Source organism: Rhinichthys klamathensis, unplaced genomic scaffold, assembly GCF_029890125.1.
Source record: "Rhinichthys klamathensis goyatoka isolate OS25496 unplaced genomic scaffold, OSU_Roscu_1.1 h1tg000277l_1, whole genome shotgun sequence".
NCBI classification, from domain to species: domain Eukaryota; kingdom Metazoa; phylum Chordata; class Actinopteri; order Cypriniformes; family Leuciscidae; genus Rhinichthys; species Rhinichthys klamathensis.
This window is the reverse complement of record NW_026606796.1, coordinates 396,881-422,921: the sequence shown is the minus strand read 5'-3', so window position 1 is coordinate 422,921 and position 26,041 is coordinate 396,881. Positions and strand designations below refer to the sequence as shown.

The 26,041-nt window shown below is 36.1% G+C and overlaps 4 protein-coding genes across 6 annotated transcripts; 3 read left to right on the top strand and 1 right to left on the bottom strand.

The window, feature by feature from the left end:
• The first annotated feature begins 895 nt into the window (after window positions 1-895).
• Window positions 896-6,838, top strand: casp7 (caspase 7, apoptosis-related cysteine peptidase). Its single transcript, XM_056268847.1, has 6 exons — window positions 896-993; window positions 2,666-2,814; window positions 3,461-3,589; window positions 4,695-4,870; window positions 5,072-5,210; window positions 6,026-6,838. The coding sequence occupies exons 1-6, from the start codon at window positions 896-898 to the stop codon at window positions 6,250-6,252; spliced, it is 918 nt and encodes a 305-aa protein (XP_056124822.1). The 3' UTR covers window positions 6,253-6,838.
• A 1,803-nt stretch (window positions 6,839-8,641) lies between these two features.
• On the bottom strand, window positions 8,642-20,136 carry si:ch211-28p3.4 (probable E3 ubiquitin-protein ligase TRIML1). The gene is made up of 7 exons (XM_056268853.1): window positions 20,025-20,136; window positions 11,403-11,614; window positions 11,238-11,333; window positions 10,898-11,131; window positions 9,964-9,983; window positions 9,577-9,719; window positions 8,642-9,389 (listed from the first exon to the last, which is right to left on the bottom strand). The coding sequence occupies exons 2-7, from the start codon at window positions 11,421-11,423 to the stop codon at window positions 8,812-8,814; spliced, it is 1,092 nt and encodes a 363-aa protein (XP_056124828.1). The 5' UTR covers window positions 11,424-11,614; window positions 20,025-20,136; the 3' UTR covers window positions 8,642-8,811.
• plekhs1.4 (pleckstrin homology domain containing S1, tandem duplicate 4) lies at window positions 13,974-16,719 on the top strand. Of its 3 annotated transcripts, XM_056268856.1 has the most exons (8): window positions 13,974-14,137; window positions 14,219-14,313; window positions 14,408-14,523; window positions 14,945-15,079; window positions 15,588-15,663; window positions 15,776-15,832; window positions 16,212-16,309; window positions 16,399-16,719. In XM_056268856.1, the coding sequence occupies exons 1-8, from the start codon at window positions 14,131-14,133 to the stop codon at window positions 16,454-16,456; spliced, it is 642 nt and encodes a 213-aa protein (XP_056124831.1). In that variant the 5' UTR covers window positions 13,974-14,130; the 3' UTR covers window positions 16,457-16,719. The 3 variants fall into 3 exon arrangements, with proteins under 3 accessions (XP_056124831.1, XP_056124829.1, XP_056124830.1); XM_056268854.1 differs by lacking the exon at window positions 13,974-14,137 and having other exon boundaries at window positions 14,193-14,313; window positions 16,212-16,305; window positions 16,401-16,719; XM_056268855.1 differs by lacking the exon at window positions 13,974-14,137 and having other exon boundaries at window positions 14,193-14,313; window positions 16,212-16,313; window positions 16,401-16,719.
• LOC130102802 (pleckstrin homology domain-containing family S member 1-like) lies at window positions 19,849-23,310 on the top strand. Its single transcript, XM_056268852.1, has 12 exons — window positions 19,849-19,934; window positions 20,043-20,161; window positions 20,239-20,391; window positions 20,881-20,959; window positions 21,245-21,364; window positions 21,453-21,541; window positions 21,669-21,725; window positions 22,180-22,254; window positions 22,372-22,467; window positions 22,674-22,766; window positions 22,906-23,038; window positions 23,119-23,310. The coding sequence occupies exons 1-12, from the start codon at window positions 19,866-19,868 to the stop codon at window positions 23,185-23,187; spliced, it is 1,152 nt and encodes a 383-aa protein (XP_056124827.1). The 5' UTR covers window positions 19,849-19,865; the 3' UTR covers window positions 23,188-23,310.
• Window positions 23,311-26,041: the final 2,731 nt, after the last annotated feature.

Genomic DNA, 26,041 nt, shown 5'->3' with positions numbered 1-26,041 from the left:
ACGAAATTAAAATGTATAGGCTATATTTAATACTAGGTTTGTAAACTGGTTAGGTTTGTTCTGCTATTTAAATGTTAAACATTAGAATCACTTTAGAAAGACGTCAAGTCAAACTTGTCTCGAGGTAAACGCGACAAGTTTGCCATCGGAAAGTTTAAGTGAGAACTTTACAGCTCGCAAAAGTTTTAGCTGTAGTAGAACACGTTAAATATTTCATGTAAATGACTAAACCTATATTAGCATCGATAATTGCTAAAGTAATTGTATTACAGTAGTATGTCATCATACCTCGACAATCCTCTGTGGGTGTGTTAACGGCCGCTGTGAACCTGTCTTAACATGGTCTTAACTAGTCTACACGTCATAGCTCATCAGCTCCAACTCATACATAGGCTAAACATAAGGGTTTTATTTATCCTCTGAGCCATAAATAAATAGTTTTTTAAAAATTCTTTTTTTAATTAGACATCCAGTTGAGATAACACCACAAAGTGAAAGTAAAAGTATTTGAAAATAATAGCTCTACTGTTTGAAATGGACTTTCTGAAACTGAAAAATAAATTTACTATAGAAACAGTTGTACAGTTATGTACACTACTTTAAAATCCTGGTGAATAATAGATCTTCAAACAGATTAATATCTTTTATTTTATTTTAATGTCCAATGGACAATACCAAGTAGGCTACCCACTGAATTTTTTGTTGTTGATGGAAACTACTGTTACAGTGGAAAACCAATGTAAGGAAAAGGTGGGACAACATGCCAAAATAATTATCAGTATAACTTGATGAAAACCAGTTTCAGCCTGTCAGGAATTCCACATCAGCCTACTTGCTTTATTTCCCCAAAGTTACGTTGTGTTACTGATCAGTAAGCTTTCATTCTTGCTCCAGAATGGATAAAAAAACCCCTGCTGCTAAGGACCAAGATGGAGGAGGAGACCTGATAGATGCGAAACCTGACCGCAAAGGGAGATTTATCCTTTTTGGCCGGTGAGATCGTGTTTTCTAATTTAATCCATCCAATCATCCGTCCATCTGTCTGTCCGTCAGTCTGTCTGTCCATCCGTCATCCGTCCATCCATACATTTATTTATGCAATGTGCAGATACTAACTACGACTAGTGACCAAAACTGTTTTTTAATTGAGAAAAACCTTTGTGACTATTATTAAAAAAGTTGAAAGTAGTGTTCTGGTGTTAAAGGCCATGTCATACACTAGGTGGCGCCACAGTCCTCTTTGTAAATGACATGGCCACTGTAACTCTTGCATCATATAGGCAATATTTGAATACGTTTTGAGATGTTCAGAATAATGTTTCATAGCTCTTCGATATGAAAAAACCTGCATATTTAGAATTATACTAGACTCATTTCTTTGTGAATAAACAAATTCATTAATATGTAAAGAGACTGCACATTTAGTGGCACTTTTGAGTATTCTTGCTTTGAGTAACAGCCCTAATATGTAAGTGTGATAGTATGTTTGTCAGTAGAGGTGTGCTGATGTCCTGCATGACCTTGGTCGATGGGTTTGAATAGCCTTTTCGAAAGCTCTGGGGATTGGCGTGTGTGCTGACTCAGGTAGCATGCGCCGTCCCTGTCCAGCGGAGCCACCACTCCACTCTTTATAGCGTATAGAGCATGCCAGGACCCTAGCACAGACCTCACCGCACAACAAGGAAAAAATCCACCCAAAAGAGCCTAACATTTGGGCCAAATTCAGTAGATCTAGAAGGAAGAGAAGAACTTTTCAATGCAGAGTGGCGTACCATTTAATGAAGAGCCCAGGTAGGAGAACCATCAAATGGGATACGAGGTAGGGTTTAGTTGGAGGGGAGTTAGGGGGGGATTGTCCCACATCACATGGGACACCTGTGATTCACTCCACTGTTCATGTGTGCTAGAGAGTGTGTATAGGCATGAACCCATTGTTGTGGTTGGGTAACGTGATGACTAGGCTCTTCTGGAATACTGGCACATATTGTACATCCAGTGGCCACTGTGGCCTTCTAATCTGGACGGATTCTTTGGAAATTTGACAAGGGAGATATGAGACGTTTGTGAGAATTTTACCTCAGGCATGTGGAATATTATTTCTTTGGGACACCATGCAGCAAATATTATGATCGATAAAGGGATTTAATTGTCTTCATGATATCCTGGTTAGCTGCCATATCCTATTCTCTGATGGGCATGGGTTGTATTTTGCTTGAGGTTGGATTGAGTTTGTTTTATTATTTTGATTTGTGCTAATGTCTCTTTTATATATATATATATATATATATATATATATATGGTTACACTTTATTTTAAGGTGTCTTTGTTACACTGTAATTATACAGAGTAGTGAGTAATATTAAGTAACTGCATGTACTTACTATAGGGTTAGGATTTGGTTTGGTTTAGGGTTAGTTGCATGTAATTATGCATAATTTATAGTTATTAATATAGTTACTATATGTAACATATGTAACAATGACACCGTAAAATAAAGTGTTACCATATATATGGTATTTAATATATATATATATATATATAGAGAGAGAGAGAGAGAGAGAGAGAGAGAGAGAGAGAGAGAGAGAGAGAGAGAGAGAGAGAGAGAGAGAGAGAGAGAATGATGGTCCTGTTATAGATTGGTTAACTGTCCATCTCTGTCTCTCAGTAAGAAGAAGGATGGGATATTGCAGGAAAAAGAGCAATCTTCTGAAAGCCAATACAGGATTGTTTCACCAACATTCCAGTATAAGATGAGCCACCGGAGCATTGGCAAGTGCATCATCATCAACAACAAGAACTTTGATGATAAGACAGGTGAGTCTTCATCTGCATGACTTTTTGTGTTGAACAATCAATATTAAATTGCTTATTGCTTTAAGTGGCACATCCAGCAAAAATACCTCAATATATTGCTAATAATAATAATTAAAAAAAAATTTTTTATCACATACTCAACTGTTTTTTATTATTATGAGCCTCTACCAAAAAGTTAATATCCTGTTCATTATTGGTAAACATAATAAAATAAAATAAAATAAAAATGAATGTCATCATTCTGCATTGATTTTTGTCAATGATATGAAGGTTTTTATTTCTGAAAACATTTAATGACAAATGATTTGTTAAAATTGAGATCTAAAATTGTGATGTGTTAAAAAAATCACATTTGCTCACCTGTATATTGTTGCAAAAGTAAACAAATTACTTTTATTATACAGTAAAAACATTAGGATACTAAAGTACGGCAATGAGTCAAAAAAGAAAATCTACTTAGTACACAATTAAACTTGCTCTTCCGTGACATTTCTTACCATAGCAACTATAGTTTCTGTAAAAACACCACAGGCATTAGTGACTGTCTTTAAAAGATTTACAAGAAAATAAAACTGTTGAATGTAGGTAGTTACTAGGTCGATGCTCAGTTAGATTAATGGCGCTAACTTTATGCTCTGTGTTTAAGGGATGAATGTACGCAATGGCACGGATCGGGATGTTGGAGAGCTGTTAAAGCGCTTTAAAAGCTTGGGTTTTGAAGTTTTCATCTACAATGACCAGACCTGTAAGAATATGGAGCGTCTACTTAAAAAAGGTGAGTGGCCAAAATATTCATCTTTACCCCAGACCGTTAAAATGTCACATCCGGTTTACAAATTAGGCTTACATAATTCTACTGGGAAATTTTTTATATTTTATTACAAACATGAAATATAAGAACATATGTATGTGAGTATTATATATCAGTAAGATCCAGAAAAGTATTTAAAACAGAATGTGGTTGGGCTGCCTGATTGCTGGAAATTTGCATAATGGCATATGTTATTTTGATTGTTGTTTGTGTAAAGTTTTGTTCCAAAACCCATTGAGCTGCCTCACTGTCACCTGACTACAAAGGCACCTGCTTTCTAATGCACTATAACCATCATGAAACCACATAAATGACCGTTTTGGGTTGGTCTACATAGGTTGTTAAGTGTTAGTGTGTCGCTTAGCTAATTACATTACAGGTATACATTCTAAAAATGAAAAATAAAATAAAAAATTATTAGCTAATATAATGAGTTTTAATGACACCAATGGAACAATTTTTAGCTACGCTTTTCAGTATTGAATCAGCTGCCCTCTACTGTGTAGAGGCCCAAATTACCCCCTGCTGTTGGCAAACTCACAGTTTCTATACATTATGATAAATTAAACGTAGCATCAGTTCTGGCAGGTCACGTTAGTCAAGCTCGCATCAGTGACTCTCAGCTGATACACGTTTACCTATAGGAATACGACGCCTATCACAGTATTATCAGCAGCTATCGCGTTTCTCAGGAGCGAATTACCCTCCTCTATCTCCAGTTCCTCCTCTCGTCCAGTCAGTATGGCATTCTGATTCCCCTTGAATCAGAATAAAATCTCGAATTATGTTGTACTTTAAAATCTTGAATTAATGATATCTGCATTACATTCATGCTGGTTCTGTTCTGTTTACCCTAAGGGGGGTTATTGCTGCTCTCCCTGCTCTTATCCATGCTAGGCTGTATGGATGCGCAGGAAGTTCTTGCCCAGAACAGAACCATACCGCCAAACCTAACTGTATGCTGATTGTCAATCGTATTTATTTGACGATAGTGGTCCTGACAGAACTAAAGTTTAACAAAACAGTTGTCTTTTTCTTCTCTTACATATTTTGTCTTTATGTATTTCAGTCTCAGAAGAGGACCACAGCGACAGCTCCTGCTTCGCCTGCATCTTGCTGAGCCACGGCGAGGAGGGCATGATTTACGGCACAGATGGAGCCGTTCCCATCAAGAGCATGACCTCGCTCTTCAAAGGAGACGTGTGCAAGAGCCTCGTGGGCAAGCCAAAGCTCTTTTTCATCCAGGTAAGAGGAGCAGGGCTACAGGAGGATTTGGGGAGGAGAAAGGATGATGAGGAAGAAGTGAAGCAGGAGAAAATGGAGCAACTCCAGACAACGGTGTCTATTGTTTTAATGCTATTTCAGTCGCACCATACCCGGAGTGAACCTGTTTTTTGAAGTGCACTCTAGGCAGATATTGACATGGCCGTGTGCTTTTACTGGCAGGCTTGTCGGGGTTCAGAATTTGATGATGGCATACAGACTGACTCAGGGCCATCCAATGAAACGATAGAGACAGATGCCAATCCAACACACAAGATTCCGGTAGAGGCAGACTTCCTGTTCGCATATTCAACTGTGCCAGGTAATTTTTCTTCTCTTAGTCATGGAATGCAGGACGTTTTGTCTCAAAGATTACCACGAAACAATGGCAAGAAAACACATCTTGAGTTGTCCTCTAGAGCTGTACACAATAACAAACAGCAATGACCAGAATAGTCCAATTCATGAACAAATGACTCAAGTTCTTTTTAACAAGTTATTTTTAGTGAATCAAAAACATATAGTATGAGCAGTCTAGTCTCATTGATAAAAAGATTACTTTTATGATTCAATCAAAAAGAATCACAAACTCAGAGGAGTTGATAAATATATAAACATACAATGTTACAAACGCTTTCTGTTTCAAATAAATGTTGATCTTTTTAACCGTCTCTCCATCCTGAAAAAAGTATCACTGTTTCCACAAAAATAATAATCAGCACAACCGTTTTTAACTTTGATAATAATAAAGTTTCTTGAGCACAAAATCAGCATATTAGAATGATCTCTGAAGGATCATGTGACACTGAATACTGGTTGCTTAAAATTCAAGTACATCAAAATAATTTTAAAATGATTTGATAAAATTTTATCAAATAAATGCATCCTTAATGAGCAAAAGAGGCTTCTTTCATAAAAAAAATCCTATTGACCCACAACTTTTGAACAGTAGTGTATATTTGTACAAGAATTGTTTAAATATGTGTGTTTCATATATAAGCAAATATATGAGAATTGAATCAATTTGAATCAAATCAAGAGGTTGTGAATCTAAAAATCTGAGTAGAGACCCATCCCTGGGTTAAAATATTGTCAAATCCTGTTCGTTTTAACATTCTTCCACATTTGTTCTCACAGGTTACTACTCCTGGAGGAATCCGGGCCGAGGGTCCTGGTTTGTCCAGGCCCTCTGTGACGTTCTTGATGAGTTTGGCAAGCAACTTGAGATCATGCAGATCCTCACACGGGTCAACTACAAGGTGGCCACCAGCTTCGAGTCCTGGTCAGAGGACCCTCGTTTTAGCGAGAAGAAACAGATACCTTGTGTGGTGTCCATGTTGACTAAAGAGCTCTACTTCAACTAATCTGAGTCGACCATCTTCACATGCTGTGCTCCGTCTGCCTTTTCTCTGCACACACATTTTCTTCCCAAGGACATTATAGTAGCACACTTTTAATTTGTTATCTCTTAACAGTAAATATTAACAGAATTGTTATCCTTTTTTGTCATTGATCCGCCATAAGGAGGGAAACCTCAGTCTAATACTTGAGCAAAATATTTTTACATTTTTACGGTGCACATTTTAGGATAACAGGCAGGAAAGACACATCAGGTGTACAAAGACTCACCACTGACTGACTTCACTCGACCAAGTGGTCACAACATTCAAGGATGATCCCAGATGGAAGTTTGTGTGTGAAAGCAATTTTTACCCGCTATGCTGTGCATACAGACACGGAAAAGGTCTTCCTGTGCTACTTCCTGTTCCAGTTCACTAGCTTCTCAGTGCATGTTCTATTTCAACTTCCTCAGAGTATTCCAGAGAATAGTGATGTCATGTATGATCTTTGTCAACTGGCAGTGTAAAATATCCATGTTGCTTTGCCAACTTTGAAAGTTTGCTGCCCTTTTTACCCTACAAGATAAAACTCTTTTTGGATATGAATGAAAAATATATATATATGGTGCTTGAAAAGCTACGCCATACCACAAAAAAAAAATGCTGTTGTTTTATATTTATAAGTAGAAAAAGACAACTCAAGCATTTACTCTATATATAAATTACCATTTGTAGCATTTCAGTTTGGTTTGGTTTGGTTTGGTTATTCCAGAATGCTCTTCAAGGGGGGTCAGAGAAAGGGCATGTATGGAAATGGAGTGACAAATAGTGAAGTAATGCTGACACCTGACTGGTTTTAAAAGCTATTCATTTATCCCTCGCTGGTTAGTTTGCATTCACTGAAAAAACCTAAATCAGATCTTCATGCACCAAGCACACTGTAGCTTTAAAGTCTTCATGCAGTATTTACTGATGTTTTGTACCGAATCCGTCTATAATCTACAGAGGCAGCTATTGAATTACTGGTGACCATTTTAACCATTTATCATCCATCTGACCTAACGTGCTGTTTGAACCTCGATGGAAGGTTCTGATGTGTTCAGAGCTTGTCTTTGGTTTCGTCCTACATTTTTTCCTTTTGGTTCTTTCTGTATTCTCATTCTCAGTTATTGATTGTTCATTCAGATCACACAATAAATCTGCCAGCCTGTGCAACCGACCGACTGACACAGATGAAAGGCCTTCTTTTCTTTATGCATGGATTATTAGTGAAGTGCTCAAACTATATTAAAGGAAATGTCAGCTCCACTTGTTTTGAAATGGAAAACGATTTTTATTTTTAAATTTATACCACATCGATTTAAAATTTATATGCTTTACTGTGATAATAGGAATGTTTATAAAAAATAATTTAAAAATGATATTATTGGCACAAGTGCCGATTTTTTTTATTATTTTTTTTTTTACATTGTGTCAACATTACATTGTATAAAGTGGGGCTGATTTTTGTTTAAATGACTTTACTTCAAATGAATGACTTTGTAAGCCTAATTTTATTGTATTAAAAAAACTTTATTGAACTCTTGTCATTTTTTTTATTAATACTTCTAGGCTATGCACTACTGTTAAAGTCCCCCTGTGATGAAAATCAAGCTTTTAAAGTTGTTTATATGTCTTTGTGGTGTTTTTAATATGCTTTAAGACAAACCATGTGCAAATCCATGTCAACACCATTGCTGAGTATTTTGTCTTTAAAACTACAGTGATTTTTTTAAGACAGTCTTAAAAAAAAAGCGGTTTGAAATCGCTTGTTTCTGATGTCACAAACTACCTTGTAACCAATCACGTCAACATGTGACCGCATATACTAAATGAGGCAAGGATGTAGAGTTACATTCAAGTTATTTTAAGGCATGACTGATTTTTTTATTAAATATGTCATTTTGGTGATCAAAGGTGAGTTTTAAGGGATAAAATGATTGACAGGGGGACTTTAAGAAGTTTGGGGTCGGTAAGATGTTTTTGAAAGAAGTCTTTTATGTTCACCAAGGATGCATTTATTTGGGAAAAAATACAATACTAAAAACAGTAATATAGTAAAATATCATTACAATTTAAAATAACTGTTTTCTACTTTTATATATTTTAAAATGTACTTTATTCCTGTCATGGCAAAGCTGAATTTTCAGCAGTCTTTTCAGTGTCACATGATCCTTCTGTATTTGCTGCATTTATTTGCGCTGCACAATACTTAATTTTTTTCGGAACAAAAGAACAGCATTTATTTGAAATAGAAATCTTGTGAAAAATTATAAATGTCTTTACCTTGACATTTGTGACATTTTCCCCATGTAGTGTACATGGGGAAAACATAGTAACATGTAAACTCACACTTTCCCATCTATACAGTAAAATGATACAAAAAATGGCACAGATGATTTCATACGTTCTAGCAATAATCAAATAAGGAACACGACAAAGCTAAGGAACATTTTCCGACTAATTCCCAAAAACTGAATCTACACTTAAAAACAACCTCTTTCACATAGATAAACCCAGTCCCCAACCCTCATTGGTTGTCTATCACAAGGTGGGGGCAGATTTCGAGGCATCGCAAATCAGCAGCGGTTTCCTGTTTGTCCCCTGGTTGTCATGACCAGGACATACAGCCTGGTAGATTATGTCTGTGAAGGTTCCTGCACAAAAACTGTACAGGGGCGTCATGGTGTCTGCCCCCAAGAAACAAATCAAACCTCCCTCTGAGCTGGAGAAGATGCCAATGCGCTGGAAGGTTCTCCCACTTACATGGGTGAGCTCATGGGAAACGCCATTGTGCCAGGCTGTGTAGTCGCCATTGAAATACTCAACACACCAGGACGCTGGGCCCCGTCCCAACCAGCAGTCCTCCTCTCGCCCCTTCCTGGGGATTTTAGGGTAAGTGAGGCCTAGTTCCCAGTATGTCTTTCCAGCAACCTGCACTTCCCAGTAGTTGCGAACATCCGTGAAGCTCTTTCGGCTAATCACATTCAGGGTGGCGTCGAATCGAGAGGGATTTTCAGATACTTCCTGCCAGGTATCAGTGTAAGAGACTGAGTCGCCCTCAGGGGAAACAATAAGTTTTGGGTGAGCAGAGTCAGGATCCAGAACAACATCTTGGGCATCTGAAAAATGGAAAAATAAGACTCTATAAATAGAAACAAATTCCTTGTGAGAGCTCTGAGGTGCTAAGGACAGGTTTAGCAGGGGTTAGAATGATAAAAACAACATTGCAGGAATGTTTGAACTTGCTTTAGCTGTACATACTAAAGGCACTAGAGTAATTCTCATGTCAAATGTTAAGACCCTCACAGCTTTGGAAGAGTTTCTTGGTGACAGGAACCTGAGAACGTATGAACAGTAGCAGGTTGATGGTTAAGCAGAGCAGCTGTTCATTCTTAAATTCATCCATCTGTATTAACTCTGGATCAGTCAGCTTCAGAGTCTCCATTATTCTATAAACAAGGAAGAATATGTGCAGAAAAAATGAACATGCCACACAAGAAGGAAGTGTTGTGCAGAAAATTCAGATTCCTTGCTTGATTTAATGCTTGGCCCATTTCCGTCCCACAGATTTGTCAAAACAAGAATTTAAAAAAGAAATTTCCAGTAACCTTAGAGTGTTACATACTTATTAAACTTAAATTTCCATCATGGACTAGCTAGAAACCAAATTTCCAAAACTGCAACACTACTTACCTTTCTTCCACCTCTGACATCTGTAAGTAAGAGAGAGGTGGAGATATGAGGGTTGAAAAGGTAAGCTATTTGTAGAACATTTCCACACTGCAGATGCCTTAATTTATCTATGGAGCAGCCACTTTAATCCAAAGAAATTGGCAAAGCAATTGTGCTACATCTTTTTTTATAAAAAAAATAAATAAAAAAATAATGTTTCATTCTGGTCAGAAATCATGAAATCAATTAATTGATTTGAATTAATTTAATTAATTAAAGTAATTATTGAATTCTACTGATGGCACTACAGTTCTTAAAGAGTACGAAAATAATCTACATAATTTTGTGGGGAAAAAAACAATTAATCTGTAAAATAGTTTCCAGGTAATGTTTTAACATTTTGCTTTATTACAATGACAATATAAAACCAAAGTATTTCATTATCTTTACGATATCACTCTTATCAAATTGTACAAATGGGTTTAACACAAGAAAATATATACACTACGTTCAAAAGTCTTGACATGAAGTCATTCATGCTCTCCACGGCTGCATTTATACAGTATAAGCAAAAATACACTAATATTTGTGAATAAATGTTTCTATTCTTATATAATTAAAAATGCAATTTATTCCTGAGATGGCAAAGCTGAATTTTCAGCATCATTAATCCAGTCTTCAGTGTCACATGATCCTTCAGAAATCAATCTAAATATATAGTTAAAATCGGTCAAGCTGCTTAATATTTTTTGTGAATATTTTGATCAATTCAATGCATCTTCACTAAACCAAAGTATTAATTTATGTGAAAAAATAGGCTATATATTTTCAACGCTGCCTTTATATTTGATGAACTGCATTTGGGGGTCCTATACATCAAATATTTTTGAAGTTACTCAAAAAGTATTTGGTTACTACCTCAGCTATACAGTATGTGCTACTACAAAAAAAGCACCTTCTCTTGACCCAGATGTTGATCTTTCTCCATCTGTGCAGATAGTTCAGCGAGCTGCTGATCGATTTCCAGCGTGAGGCGGTAGCACTTCTCAATGCTGTCCTCAACAGTTCTCTCCATGGCCTCCGTCTCAAGATCCAGCTGACTTAGTGTAATTCTAAGGTCCTCATCCAAAACCCTCTTCATGTCATCGTATTTTTTCTTAATCTTCTCTTTTAGAGTTGCAGTCTTGCTCTGTGGAATAATAAAAGGTCCTCAAGATACAACAAACCCGACTGCCATATTCAAAGCTTTGCCTTTATCGTACTTACAGACGTTAATGGAAGTATCGGCAACTTACATTGAAGTCAGATTGTTTTGATGACAGCTTCTTCATTCGGAAAGCCAGAATGTCTCTTTGTCTCTTCAGGAGCCCCTGATGTTTTATTGGGGTGTCCTTGAATGTGACATTTCAAAAGTCAAAATCAAATCCATCATAATGAATAGAAATGAGCTGAATATTTACCTGGGTTTGTGTCTTCATCATTGACTTCTCAACTCCAATCTATTCTAGAACCAGTTCTTCACTTGATTTAATTTAATTGGTTTGGTTTTCTTTCCAGTCTTGTTGTCCACTGGCAAACGACTAGCCTAAGCCCCAAACTTTGAGCTTTATACTGTACGGTTAAGATGCCAAGAATAGGGGAGGGGTGATGGTCCATCTGTTGTTCCTGTGCCCTGGGAAGTATTCGCGTTGTACGACTGTGGTCTGTAAATCTGGCTAAAGGACTGAAAGAGCTGTACTAGGCCTGCTGTAGACTGAGTGCATAGTGCCCAAAAGAGAAGGGAAGCAGCACTTCTAGCCAAACAAAACATCTATTTATATCACCGTTTCACATGGAAGACTTTAGAAAGTGTTGATGCATGTGTCGCAACAACTAATATTTAGATGTTTAAATCGGGGTGACCAGTTTAACCAGAGTAAAAATTTAACAGGGTTCTTCTTACTGTATCTACAGATGCATTTTAAGTTGTAAGTTTAGCATGTTTTAAGTTTGCGTGTCGCAACTGGGTCAAATTCTAAATAGTTCAGAAGCACTTATGGAGCAGGTAGCACTAATTATAGGCTTTAGCCATGACCCAAGCCCTTGTAATGACTGATACAAATTCTATGAATTGCGTATGAGTAGGAATGTTTGTATTGAGGCCTGTGCCAAGCCACCTGCCGCCTGTCTTTCTCTCCCTGATACATCATGGCCAACTTCCAGTCACAGTGCCATCAAACAATGATTATTCAGCCTCACGCCATTGGATGAGTAGGCGTGCATGGGAACTGACGTGGGTTGGGCGGTGACTCTTTGATTGAGAACATTTTAAGTATGGCTGGAAATTAGGGCAGGGGTTTTTACACAGTGTAAGGTAAGGTGTCAGGTTACCACCAAGTTTTTTTAAGTTGACTTCTGGAATGTAGCAGATCAATGTTTGTCTGGATTTCACCCTTGCATAAATCATAGAAATATGCTGAAACTGATAGATGTGTGAAACGGCACCGCACAACAGTGCAAGTGTACTTGCGCTCCGTCTAAGAAGAAATGTAAAAACAACAACCTACAGTTATTGCTTACATAAAAAAATACCGCATTTAGTATTTTTATGTGAAATCATTTGAGGATATGTCATTTTCTTGGTAATATTTTCAGAGTAAAAATACTGTCAAAATACTCCCTTTGTTTGGTAATTACTCATTTTCTTCAATCCAATGTAATAGTGTTAAAGACCAGAGGTTAAGAGCAAATTCATATGCGTACGCACATGTTGTGAGTTAGGTGGAGATTTTTTGTGAGTTCACCTGTGCGTACAAATACGAAATAATCCACGCAATTATTAGTGAATGAGACCCTAATGTTTGTTTGAAAATCCCGACTATCTCCAGACATCAACTTTGGCTCCACCAATGACGTAAGTTCGGGGCGGGGCTATCTGTTTTTATGACCAACTGCAGACGGGAGATGTTCGGGAAATAATAAGTGGTGGGAGAAGTGACTTCACCTTCAATGTCATACTGTTAGTCTGGTAAAAACATGCAATCTGCGCCAATAATGTATATTGCAGAGATAATATAGTCACACTATTTGAATAGTGAGTACATAAAGTGAGTTTAAACTTGACAATAGTGGCATTAGTGTTTCTTGTTGACTACTTCTTTCTACTTTCTATTTGTTGTCCAAGTACATAACTAAATATGTTTAAATCACCGCCTTCCTTGTGACATCACTTCTAAGGATTCACACCTTAGCGTAAACTTCCTCATATATTTTAATCACATGTTGTGTTCTCACAGACAGGGAGCATCTATCTCAGGTACAGAAACTGTAATTTTTTTTCAGTCATATAAAAATACTAAAATCATAATTTTGTATAACATTACTTGCATAATTTTGATTGCTGCAGCAGAAGAGGTCAAGCTAAGAAATTGTGCTGTCTGATTTACATAATGTAAGGCAGCATCAATGATAGTGAGTTAAATCAAAATTATTTATTTATTAATATACCACCTGAATAAATATTTCAAACAAAACTATATTTAGGTCAGGAATAGTTTTCTGTGTGTGTGTGTGTGTGTGTGTGTGCGTGTGTGTGTGTGTGTGTGTGTGTGTCCTGGTAAACCCTACTTCACGGGGACAAAATGTCCCCACAAAGATGGCAATATCCAAAATCCAAAAACAGCTTATAAATCATACTAAGTGATGTTTTTTTGAAAATGTAAAAATGCAGAAAGTTTTCTTTGATAGGTAGGTTAAGGGAAAGGGTTAGTGTACGGGGATAGAGTTTACAGTTTGTACAGTATACAAATCATTATGTCTATGGAAAGTCCCCATAAAACGTGTGTGTGTGTGTGTGTTTCCTTGTTTGTGCTGCTTACAATGATATCGATTGTTCGACTCAGTTTACAGTGTCACTAACAGACTAGTATGTTTTTGAGGATTGCTAATATCTTAAAGAAATGTCCATCATGTGCAAACACAGATCGATGGGCTTACTGTCACACCTCCTGTTGTAGTCTCAGACCATGTGGATGTGGCTTTGGAGGCCAGGTCCTAACAGTGTAAATGTTCCATTAAAGAAAATCTTGAATTTCAAACATTTGGCACTTCAAATCATTCATCATGCTGAATATGCTAAAGTAACAACAGCTTGTTCTGTTCCTATGCTTACACTCACAGCATTCCATTACTCATCACCACAACTGTACAATGGCAGGTATGTCCTTTTAAATGTCTCTGATCGACATTATAGTCATCACATACGGCTTAGATTTAAATAGATTATTTGTCTCTGCAGATAAAAACTATGCATTTTACATACATGGTGCAGAGGAGCAAATGTGTTCTGGATATCTTTACAAATCTCCCCCAGAGAATCAGTTCAAGTCTCAGGTATGTTTCTCTAGAAGAGCAGAACAGGTTTTATAGTGCGTTAATGGGAGACTCCCTTTGCCAATTTCTCTCATGCTGTATATATTTTTTGCAGAAATCATGGAAACGGAGGTTTTTTGTTCTTCTAAAGTACAGTAACAACATATGCCAGCTTAAGTACTATAAAAATGAAGAGAAGAACAAACCACTTGGAGAGATTGACTTGTCTAAGTATGTTCAATAATTGTACGCACTGATCCACCTCATTAGATCATCACCCCCCCCCCCCCCCCCCCCCACAAAAAAAAAAAAACTGTCTGTCAACCACCCAGAGTACCTTAGCAAACATTTATCTTATCTATTTGACATCATACACTGTAAAAAATGATGATCAATAAGTTATGACGACATATGTTTTTACATTGCTTTATCTCACCAAGAAAAGTTAAGCAATTTTCAACTTTCAATTCAATTTTTAAGGTGAGTTTAATGTAATTTAAGTTGAAATAACAGAAACATCCAAGTTGATTGTACTTAATTTAAGGTAGCAACTTTTTACAGTGTAGTTTGTCTTGACAAACGTTCCTTAAACAATTACTATTGTACAGTAAGGCTGCAGAAGAGAACATCTGTTTTTCTGCCTGTCCTGCAGGATCACATTCATGTTCTTGAACCCCGAGATGGATAATAAGTGGAACTGGATTCAAAACCATTTCAGATGTTCTCCTTCGTGCGTAATGTTTATTAGAGTCCCAGAAAGAGACTTCTTCCTTATCGGAGAAAACAGGTTTGTCCTGAATGTGTTTGCTTTGTTCAATGGCAGTGATTTATTGTTGGGTTTTTTTGTCGTAAATTGAGTAAAAATATTTATGGTAATACTTTAGTTTACGGTCCAATTCTCACTATGAACTAGTTGTTTATTAGCATGCATATTAGGATATTGGCTGTTTATTAGTACTTATAATGCCTTATTCTGCATGATCAAATTCTACATCCCCATTCCTAAACTTAACAACTACGTTACAAACTATTAATAAGCAGTAATAAGGAGTTTATTGAGGCAAATGTCGTAGTTAATAGATAGTTAATAGTGAGAATTGGACCCTAACCTAAAGTGTGACCATACTAACGTGCCTAATACTTTTGCACAGAACTGTACATGATATCTTTATGATAAATATAGAGATAACTTTTACAGAAACATATTACTTTTTGTCATTTCTATACATAATCATGATATGATCCGACTATTTTTAAATAGTCTCTGAATGATGCAATATAACATATTTGTGCAGTTGGGAGATGGAAAAATGGTTCACTGCTTTATTTGACATCTTAAATAATCGTCCACACAGACTGTTGGATCCCAAGGTAATGTTTGGACTTTTCTGACTTGAAAATGCATGCATTTCATACATAATTGTGCATGGTGTGCAAAAAAATTTCTTAGTTGAATAATTTGAATTAAACATCTGTCACGCAGACATTTGGGATGAAGAGACACATCAGGGAACTTCCACAATCAGAAAACGACGAGCAGGTATATTAGCACATGCCCTTCCATGTCTACTAAGTCTTTAGAACTTATGGCAAAGTTTCCCAAGTATTTTTTTGTTTAATCACCTGAGGAGAGTGGCACAGTTAAGTCTCAATAAATGTGAACCAAGATAAGAATGAGAGGCCACCATAATCAGTCTATGTGGCTCTCATTTCTGCAACCCATACTGATTAAATCAAACAAGCTGGGGGGGAAAAAACAGGTTTGCTAATTTTAGAAAAATTGCTTGTTCATGTTGTAATGGGATTTATTTAATCCTTTGCTTTGAGAGTTCACTCCACTTATTCTGATTATTAATGCACTTAATTTGCAGCTATTCAATAATCTAATGATATCATCATCTATATTGTGTTAATGACAGACAGTTGAGTGGGGTCATACAACATATGTTACACATGAGCTGCCATCACATGTGACCCACGAGCCCATCTATGTTTCTCCTGCAAAATTCAAAAGTAATCAGGTAGATGCATGCAAACAACACAAGAGGAAATACAAACATATACTCACAAATATATTAATAGTTTCACTCTTTTTGTGCCCCAGACAGAATTGAGAACAGAAACAAACCGCGAAGATAACGACACAGATGAATTGTCAGAATGAGTGCAGAAATGTACTCGCGCAGGCTTCATTCTAAACTCCAGCTTCTTTACCTGTTGTTACTGAGTGCTAATTGTCATAACAGTCTGGAAACAAGACTGAATTTAAGATATATTTGTTGTTTTATTTTCACAGTTCAAGTAGTATGTTGAATGTAAGGTTGAACAGGATTCTTATATGCTAAATCATATTTTGTTTCACTGACTTGCACTAAACCAAAGCAAAGGGAATGTTTTTATAATAGGTTTGCATTGGGAACCTCAATAGATATTAATAATGAGATGAATTGCACAAGTTGCATTAATTTACCAAAAATAAATAATATAAAGCAAATGACCAAAAGTCAATTATATTAGAACAAGGCAGCTTATTTTCAAAAAGATCAGAACAATACTTCAGTATAAAGAAAAGTATGCAGCTATGTACTGTGTAAATATAGGCTACTAAATGTATATTTAAATATTACGTTTCAAACAACGTTTCAATTAGGCCTATATGAAGTTATAATATTACAAATTGTTTCAAACAAATGCATGATCTTATAAAAATTCACCTTGATGCGAAATGTACAGAAAATAAAATGTAAATGTATGATCTGTTTTAACATGCACACATTTGATTAAAACTATATTGTGTGTGATTTCAATGTCAATATTTTTCAGTATTCAAATGTAAAAGATTTCTGGTATTCATTTTCTTTCATTTACTTTTCTTTCATACCCTGAAATTACCGTTTTTATGTTACTCTGCAAACTCAGTGTATTGCTTTTCTTTAATTCTGTATTTTGTACTGTACTATGCCTTTTGAAGGTTTCTTATGATAAAAACTTTTACTATATGTAAAAAAAAATTCCTCAAAATCAATTTATCTGTATCTGTGGCTGCAACATGGTCTATATTTGTATGTATTTTTAAGTAAAGTGTGGTTTTACCAAATAAACATTTATGTTTCCATATATGCTGAAATCATACATTTTCTGAGTAGCTAGTCCTCCTAGTTATGCTGTGACTGACAATAGAATCATAAAATACACTATAAACGAAACATAAGTTCACAAAAGCAATCAATTTTATTTGTGAGCTGTAATCCAAATCTTTAGAATCCAGCATACGATTGAGATGAACAGACACAAATTCAAGACTTTATTCTAGGATTAATATTCGGCCCGGTCCCAAATGGCACCCTAAACATTCGCGGTCTTCCAACGAGTCTGCACTTTCGTGAAGTAACGCTGCTTTGACTGTCGGGAAAAGTGCGCATCGAGGGCGCATATCGACCGCAAAGGGGGGCGCTCACAAGCACCCTTCTGAATCCTAAAATGACAAATGGGACACCCTACGCATGGACTTAACGGACACGCCCACACGGCAGCCATGGAGTCCACAAGACCAAAAGTGCATATGAAGTGTGCCATTTGGGACAGGCCCTTCATCTCCATTGTCAGCGTCGACCAGTGATAACAAACACTCATTGGCTCTTTTGACATGCCGTGCTTCAGGTGATGTACGTGGCTAAATCCAAAATCGCCCCCTAAAACCTTAATCACTATTCCCTACATTAGTCCACTAATACATTTCACTTGAAGGAGTGAATGAAAACGAGGAAGTGAATTCGGACAGCCGTTGAGTGTACATCAGTTGTACATTTGTTATTGCGGTGCAATGTGGGATAGAATGAGTGCACTCAACGTCCACTATGGTTTTGGACACCACAACAAATGCATGTCCCCTCAAATTATGACCTATTTGATGGTATAGGGGGCGATTTCTGATTCAGCCCGTTACATTTAAAAGATGAATTACTCACATCCTAATGTTATTTGATGATACTCACAGCATACACAACAACTGACAAGTTACATACAAATAACAAGTTATTCCTTGAATGCGCAGTTTTCATAGAAAGTTAATTTGACCTTCTACACTGTAGAACTGTAGAATCTACAGGGTGGGGAATATTGCATAATTCCAGTAATTTCGTCAATTTACTAGCGAGTGTGCTTAAGTAACACAAATATTAATGCAATTCAATGTGGTATTGTTGGAAGTGGAACTATTGGTTGTTTGGAACTATTGGTTGATCCATGACACGCATTACTTCCACATTCCTCGATTCCTATGGACGCCTATGGGAGTATCGTAACTCTGTTTTTCAACGGCACTATATGTCATACGTTTCAGCATCATTGTTACACATTAACAATAAGAAGGATGGTGCATTTGCATTCTATACATATTTGCATGCATTTTTATGCTAGAAACAAGTGCAACAACAATGAAAAACACTTACACACGTACAATAATCAATGACACATTTTAGTTCAATCTTTACATTCTCAGGGACCCTTCACCCAGACTCCTGTTATCATTTTTTTTTTACTTTCATTAAAAGTATTAGCATTATTACATGCATATTAGATCATTTGTTAATGTTCATTCAAATAGTTAGAAATGTCATGCCATGGTATTTCTGTTTGTAATATTGTTGAGTACAACAAATATATTTAACCCTAAAAAAAAAAAAATCCATCAATCACCCCCAACCCCCTCACAAGTCAAGAAAATATCCAGGTAAAATGGTCTAGGAAAGACAATAATTAATATTTACTGAAATCCAATGATCAAGAATATCCCCTAAAATCCCCAGCAGCATGCAAAGGAGGAATGATTTCTGCAAGGTAACTTATTAATTGACCTCCTGCATTCCTGAAGGGAACAAACAATAAATGGAAAAGTGCCAGTTTCAGTGAATATTTGTACTTATTTCCAGTCACAGACTCACAGCTTACTGTAAGTGTAACAGAAACTAAATTTGTTTTTGTAGTTTCAAGTTTCCCACAATTCATCAAAGCCATTATGAATACCTTTGTCTGGTAATTTCCACTAACTAATGACCGACACAATCAAAAGGGAGGGACCTTAAACCTGAGATTACATATGACCAGAAACTCCTCCTGTTAGCAGCATAACTCTCTGAAAGAAACAAAAGGCCTCGAGCTTCCTCCTAATCTGCCATCATAACACGCACGTTGAGAGAGCTTTTCAGAGGACACTATTTTTACCTAGACACAAGGTAAGACAATAATATTATAGAATATGGCTACTGTTATGATGATTCTGCTTTGTGATGCTTGTATAGAAATATTGCTGATACTTTTCATAACATATTATGAATGAAATATGATGGAGGGTTAATTTCCATTGCATTTTAATTAGTCTTCACTGAATATTAGTTTTGTTTTACGAAATCGTAAATGTTGTTTGCATCTGATTGTATCTGATGTCTGTACATCATTTAGTAAAATGTTATATAACAAAGAAAGACAACTTAATGACGAATTAAATTGAGTGGTAAGCTATCTATGTGTTTAATGTTAATCAGTTTTATTCACAGTTTTACAAAGAACCAGCAATGGTGGAGGAAGTGTACACTGGATACCTGCACAAGTCTCCTGCTCAACCGACCTTATTAAAAACCTTCGTACGTCTCATATTGCATTTCAACTTGAAATTTAAATATCTGCAGTCTGTCAAAGACAGTTTCTATGTTCATGAAACTTAACAGTTTTACCTGGTATATCTGCCACAGAAATCATGGAAACGCCGTTTTTTTGTGCTCTCCAAGACGGGCGAAGACGCCTGCCATCTGACATATTATACCAACAACGAAAAGAGAGACAAACCTGTGGGAGAGATCAACATTTCTAAGTAAGTAATACACTATCACACTCAAAAATAAACACAATATTCTCACACTATAATGAGAAAGTCTTACTGTTTTAAAGGATCATCTTGATTTCTACTGGCCTAGAGACACAACAGATGCGGGACTGGATTCAGAAACACTTCAAGTGTCCTCCATCCTCTGTGCTGTTCTTGAGGGTGGAAGACGACACACACAAAAACAGCAGAGACTATTTTCTCATTGGAGAAGACAGGTTTGCAACCATAATTTTGATCATATCTCTCATTGCTGTCACACCATATTTCCATGAAAGCCAGCATGATACAGACAAAAAATAATAATAAAAGTCTCCATGAAGTGTGGCTTTTAGCCCGTCTTTTGGTTTTGAAGATATACACATTTAAAATTAAGTCTTACAAACTCAGACAGCAAAGCTTTACTGGCATGACTGTTTGCATATAAAAAGTCGCAAAAGCATTTGTAGCATTCAAACATTAAAATAGACAATACAGAAAATATAATGAAATAAACGTTTAAATTAATTTAAATGAAATGACAGTAAGAATGAGAAGAAGTCTTAATTTCATGGAGTCTTTAATTAAGCAGTAGCTTTATCATTCTACTTCTAAAGTTATATACTGTAAATATAATTTAAAAAAAAATTCATTTAACCTTTTAATTTTCATTTTAAAACAACTGATGATGATTTTCCAAATCAGTAAATGTTTCCTGGTATTTTCAGTGATGATGTGAATGGTTGGTACAAAGCCCTGAATACCCAGAAATCAAATCAACAGAGACATACATTTGACACCATTGAGGTAAACATTAAAATATTTCTCTCTAATCTCTCTCTCTATCTTTACACACATGTACGTAACGTATATATAAACTACCAGTCATAATATTATTTTAAATTCATATTAAAAAAAATTGTTGTTGTTGCTGTTTTGTTTAGAAATTCATGTTGGCATAATGTATTTATTTTCAAGCATTTAAGCATAAGTGTTTTGATCAGTGTTTTAACATCTTAAGAAACAAAAAATCTAAGGGTGTCAAAACTTTTGAGAGGTTGTGCATGCTCACATACTTACCTTTTTCCACAGGACAGCAGATTTAGATCAGATTTAGAGAAGTGTCCAGAACCAAAGGTTGAAGATCAGTCTGACGACAAATATGAATATGTTAACAAGTTCAGCGAGCCTCCAGTACCAGTAGCGCACAAGGTTTTACACATTTACATGTTTCTTCAACATATGCACACAAATGCTTTTAAACTTCCATATGACAAAAACTCAAACTTCTATTTGACAGATTTCAGTTAACGAGGATAAAGATGAGAAGGATGGGAAACAGGATGAATCTCCAGAAAACAGCAATGAATACATGCAGATGGCATCAGTGTAGGTGTTTTAGAGGACTTCTCAACTTAACTGGCATAGTGAAATGTAGGCTACTCTATTGATAAAATGCAATTTTTGGAGAGACATTTAATTGAATTGTTCATTTTCTGTGGTCTTTCCTGATTAGGCAAATGGCGTTGGAAGATGTCCAACCGGAGGCGGACACTGCATGCATACAGACAAAGTAATTTTGAAGTCTTCGATTCACCTCATGACATTGCACTATTGTGTTAGTTGTACAAGATACAGTTAACTCAGTGCGTGTTGCCGCCCGGTCTGACACATTGTAATGTGCTCACGAAGTTCATTCCCCTGAGCCTCAGATGCTACACATAGATGTAATTCTTCGTTTATTTAAAGACTACAAAACAACTCTTATCTCAGCGTTGCTGAACATTCTGTTTTGTTGTTTGGAAATGTCCAGTCTTGCTGAACAGTCTTGCTCATCATGGATGAATGCTACATTTCAGCATTGTTTTAGCATCTTGATACTTGAGAAGCAATCATCTCTGACTAGAACAATTAAGCAAGCATCGTTCTGAGGTTGAGCCTTGTTCAACACTCAAATGATCTAGATTCTTCCTTTTGTTTAAAATACATAGGTAAATACATTTTTATTATTATTTTGTCTTTTTCAGCACTTCCATTAATGGCCACGAGTCCTCTGTGTGCAATGGTGCCATCAACCAGGATACGGACGATGAAAATAAACGGTACATTTTGACTTCAATGCAGTTTTACTGACATCATGGCAGCTTTGAACTGTGTTTTTCTGCTGAATACGTCTGAATGATGTCATCGTTGTTTCACTTTCTTACCTTTTTCCTTAGAATGAGTACAGATGAGAGACATTCTCTGCCTCGTCTCCTCAACTCCAATGGGAACTGTGGCTCTACAGAGCTAAACGAGGCGCCTTTAAACAAGAGGTGATTAAACAATAAGTCCATTGTATCAAATGATTTGTTTAAATGTTCGTACACCATAGTTAAATACACTTAATATAAAGTGGGACCAAGGAAACAATTATTTCAATTTCTTAGTTTCCTGGCTATTTGATTCTCAGCTATGTTTACTAGGTTGTGAAAAATGTGGCATCTGTTTAATATTGTCAATGCATATTTCTATTCTGTAGTGAAATGCACACACATGTTGAGAAGGAGATCTGCATTAGTCAAAACAGTCTGAAAAACAGTCTGATCTTGAAACAGGAAGAAGGCAAACCATGGTACCACTCTCATTGATACATGATTAAAGTTGTTACAGTTGTATCCAAATAGAGAAAACTTGAACATGAGTACAAAAGAACAACTTACATTGTATTATGTTTCTCATTGTTCTTTGTCTCTCATCCTTTTCATCTCCAGTGTGTCTGAGTGTCGGCAGATTCAGGATTCACTTCTATTCCATAAGGGGGATCAAATCCTGGCCTTCAATGACCTGCTAACAGACACAGTAGAAGAGATACAGACATACCTAAGAAGACTAAGCAAGGATGAGGTAAGATGATGATTCCATTTGATGTTTTTCCATCACTAAATTAAGAGATCAATAAATAATGTAACTGAAATTATCTGCAGGTAAAACTCACTATTCGGCGGTTTCTAGGATCCCAGCCTCTGCACTCTGAACCCTGCACATCACTCTGAGAACATGAAACAAAATCTCATGTGAATTCTCTTATCACAATTGAGTTATTAGAAATATTGTGCACACCTAGTTTAAGATCAAAGGATCTGTTGGACATTAAAGCTCATTCATTTGAGTCTAATCATACACAAGACGTTAATAACAGAAGTGGAAATTAGGTTATCTAAGTTACCTTGTCCTTTTGCTTGTACATTAATCATGTAAATACGCAAAACAATGTGAATTAATTGTTATATTCACTGACATCAAAATGCCACTGAGTGAAAAAAAATTGATAACATTTAGAGTGTATATATGTACATAAAACTGTATGAGTGGTAGAGGGTATATATTAGTTCATGTTTGTTTATGTGAAGAACAAGATTCACTCAAGTATTATTTTATTGCAATTATGAAGGTTAATTCACTGTGAAAAATGTTCTAAAGTTTTAAACAGTTCAGTTCTAAACTGTTCATGTATTTCAACCTCTTTAAAGCTGCACTTTTTACATTTCTAACAGTATGAGATACTTTATACTGATACAACTTTTCTGTCATTGTGCATTTCCTTTTGAAAAGCATGTAATTAATGATGTATTTGTTACATGTGTGTCCTGAGTCCCCCCCCCCCCCCCTCCTCCTCCTCCTCCTCCTCCTCCTCCTCCTCCTCAGTTTTCCCTCTCCTCGTTAGTTCTCAGTTCCTTCCCCTGTGTCTAGTTAATTTGCCCCAGCTGTGTCTTGTTCCCCTATCTGTTCTCTGTGTATGTAAACTCTGTGTTCTCCTTCAGTCCTTGTCGGTTCTCGTTTGTGTATGGTGTGTTGCTGTCTCCCGTGATCCTTGTTTTGTTATATTGAGTAAAGTATATTTGAATTGGACCTGTTGACTGCTGCCTCTTCATCTGCCTGCACCACACCTGTAACAGTATTGCTCAAAATCATTATACATTGATTTAAATGTTTCAGTCACTCTTTAGATTTATGATTACTGAAGATATAGACTACCTAATTTATTGATGAATTATGCTCTACAAAAGCATGCATTTGCACATTGTTACACTGTGAATTTTTATTAAACTTTCATAACTCTTAACCCTTGATTGTGTGTGATTGTGTGTCACTTAAACTAGGGATTTAAATATTAGAGCTCGGAGATACAAGGGATAATCAATGGATTTGAATGATTAATTGGATATATACACAAGAGTTTATTGTGCATTGCAAAGTAAAATAAAGATTTTTGTAAGATATTTAGCCTTTTGATTATAAAGGTTTCTTATGTTAAAATCTTTGCTTACTGTAAAATGTTCCAATTTGTCCTCAAAACAATTTATCTGTATCGGTGCATTCGAATGCAAGATGGGATAAATCAGTGCCAGGTCGTAGGTTTGCATGTATTTTTATGCCAGGAATAAGCAAAGTGCAACAATGAAAAAAATTCTGCACACCCCCTTCCCTTACGTATGTACAATCAATGACATAATATAGATCTTTACATTCTCAGGGACCCTTGACCCAGACTCCTATTATAAAAAGAAATCTAGATTATCAAGTTCTTCAGTAGTTGTGGAACTCCAGTAAGTCGGCTGTCAATCTTATTCACTTTAATCATCGGATTAATTGATTATTTTCTCTTTAATACAGATGATGCTGTCATTAATAAATTAGTCATGACAAAAAACAAAAAAAAAGATGATATCCAATCTATTTTTCCATGCGTCCGCTATGAAAGCAATTATAATGTTACCTAGCTTGTTTGGTGGCTTGTTTAATACAGTTTGTTGGATACTAAGTCACCCACTACAACTAACACAGCGATACGCCTATGTGTGAACTGCTGATATTAGGCTAATATTGTAGATCTACCGGTGTGTTGGGATTTGCTCAATATGATGTTAAGTGGCAGATCAGTGGGCTTGTCTGTCCCAGACGAAACCTATACTGTGGAGGACACAAGATAATTAAATAATTATAACATGACCGCTTGGTGAATCTATGAACCTAACTCATATTTAAACAACTATCCCTTTGTGTAAGCTACAAGTGCAATCTTGGCTGTATGATTAGTGTCCTCATCACAAATTGCTTTTGAAATATTTTTTGTTTATTGTCCCCCACTACTGTTAGATGAAATTTACTCCAATTTAACCCCAAAATGGGGTGAAATCCTTTACTCAGATACTCGCCCTCAAGTTGATTACAAACCTTTATGAATTTCTTTCTTCTGCTAAACACAAAAGAACATATTTTGAATAATTTCGGTGACCAAAAAGTTGATGGGTCTCATTCACTTCTATTGTATATATTTTTGTAAATGCTGGAACCTTTTGCATTTCTATGGGAAACCAAGAGCTTCTAACCCCAAAAATCACTATATTCTGATAAATGGAAAAGTGTCAGGTTTCAGTGTATATTTGTACATATTATTTTCAGTTACAGTTTCTTGCATACCGGTATGCTCAGAAGCTAATTTCTTTTTGTAGTATAACGTTTTCCACAATACCACAAAGCCATTATGATCGTCTTGTTTGTCTGGTAATTTCCACAAACGAATAACTGACATCATCAAAAGGGAGGGACCTTTAAACCTGAGCTTAAATATGACCAGAAACTCCTCCTGTTAGCAGCATAACTAGAACTGGAACATAAAGGAACAAAAGGCCTCGAGCTTCCTCCTAATCTGCCATCATAACACGCATGTTGAGAGAGCTTTTCAGAGGACACTATTTTTACCGAGACACAAGGTAAGACAATAATATTATAGAATATGGCTACTGATTTGATGATTCTGCTTTGTGATGCTTGTAAAGAAATAATGCTGATACTATTCATAAAATATTATGAATATGGATGGTTCATTTATTGCATTTTAATTAG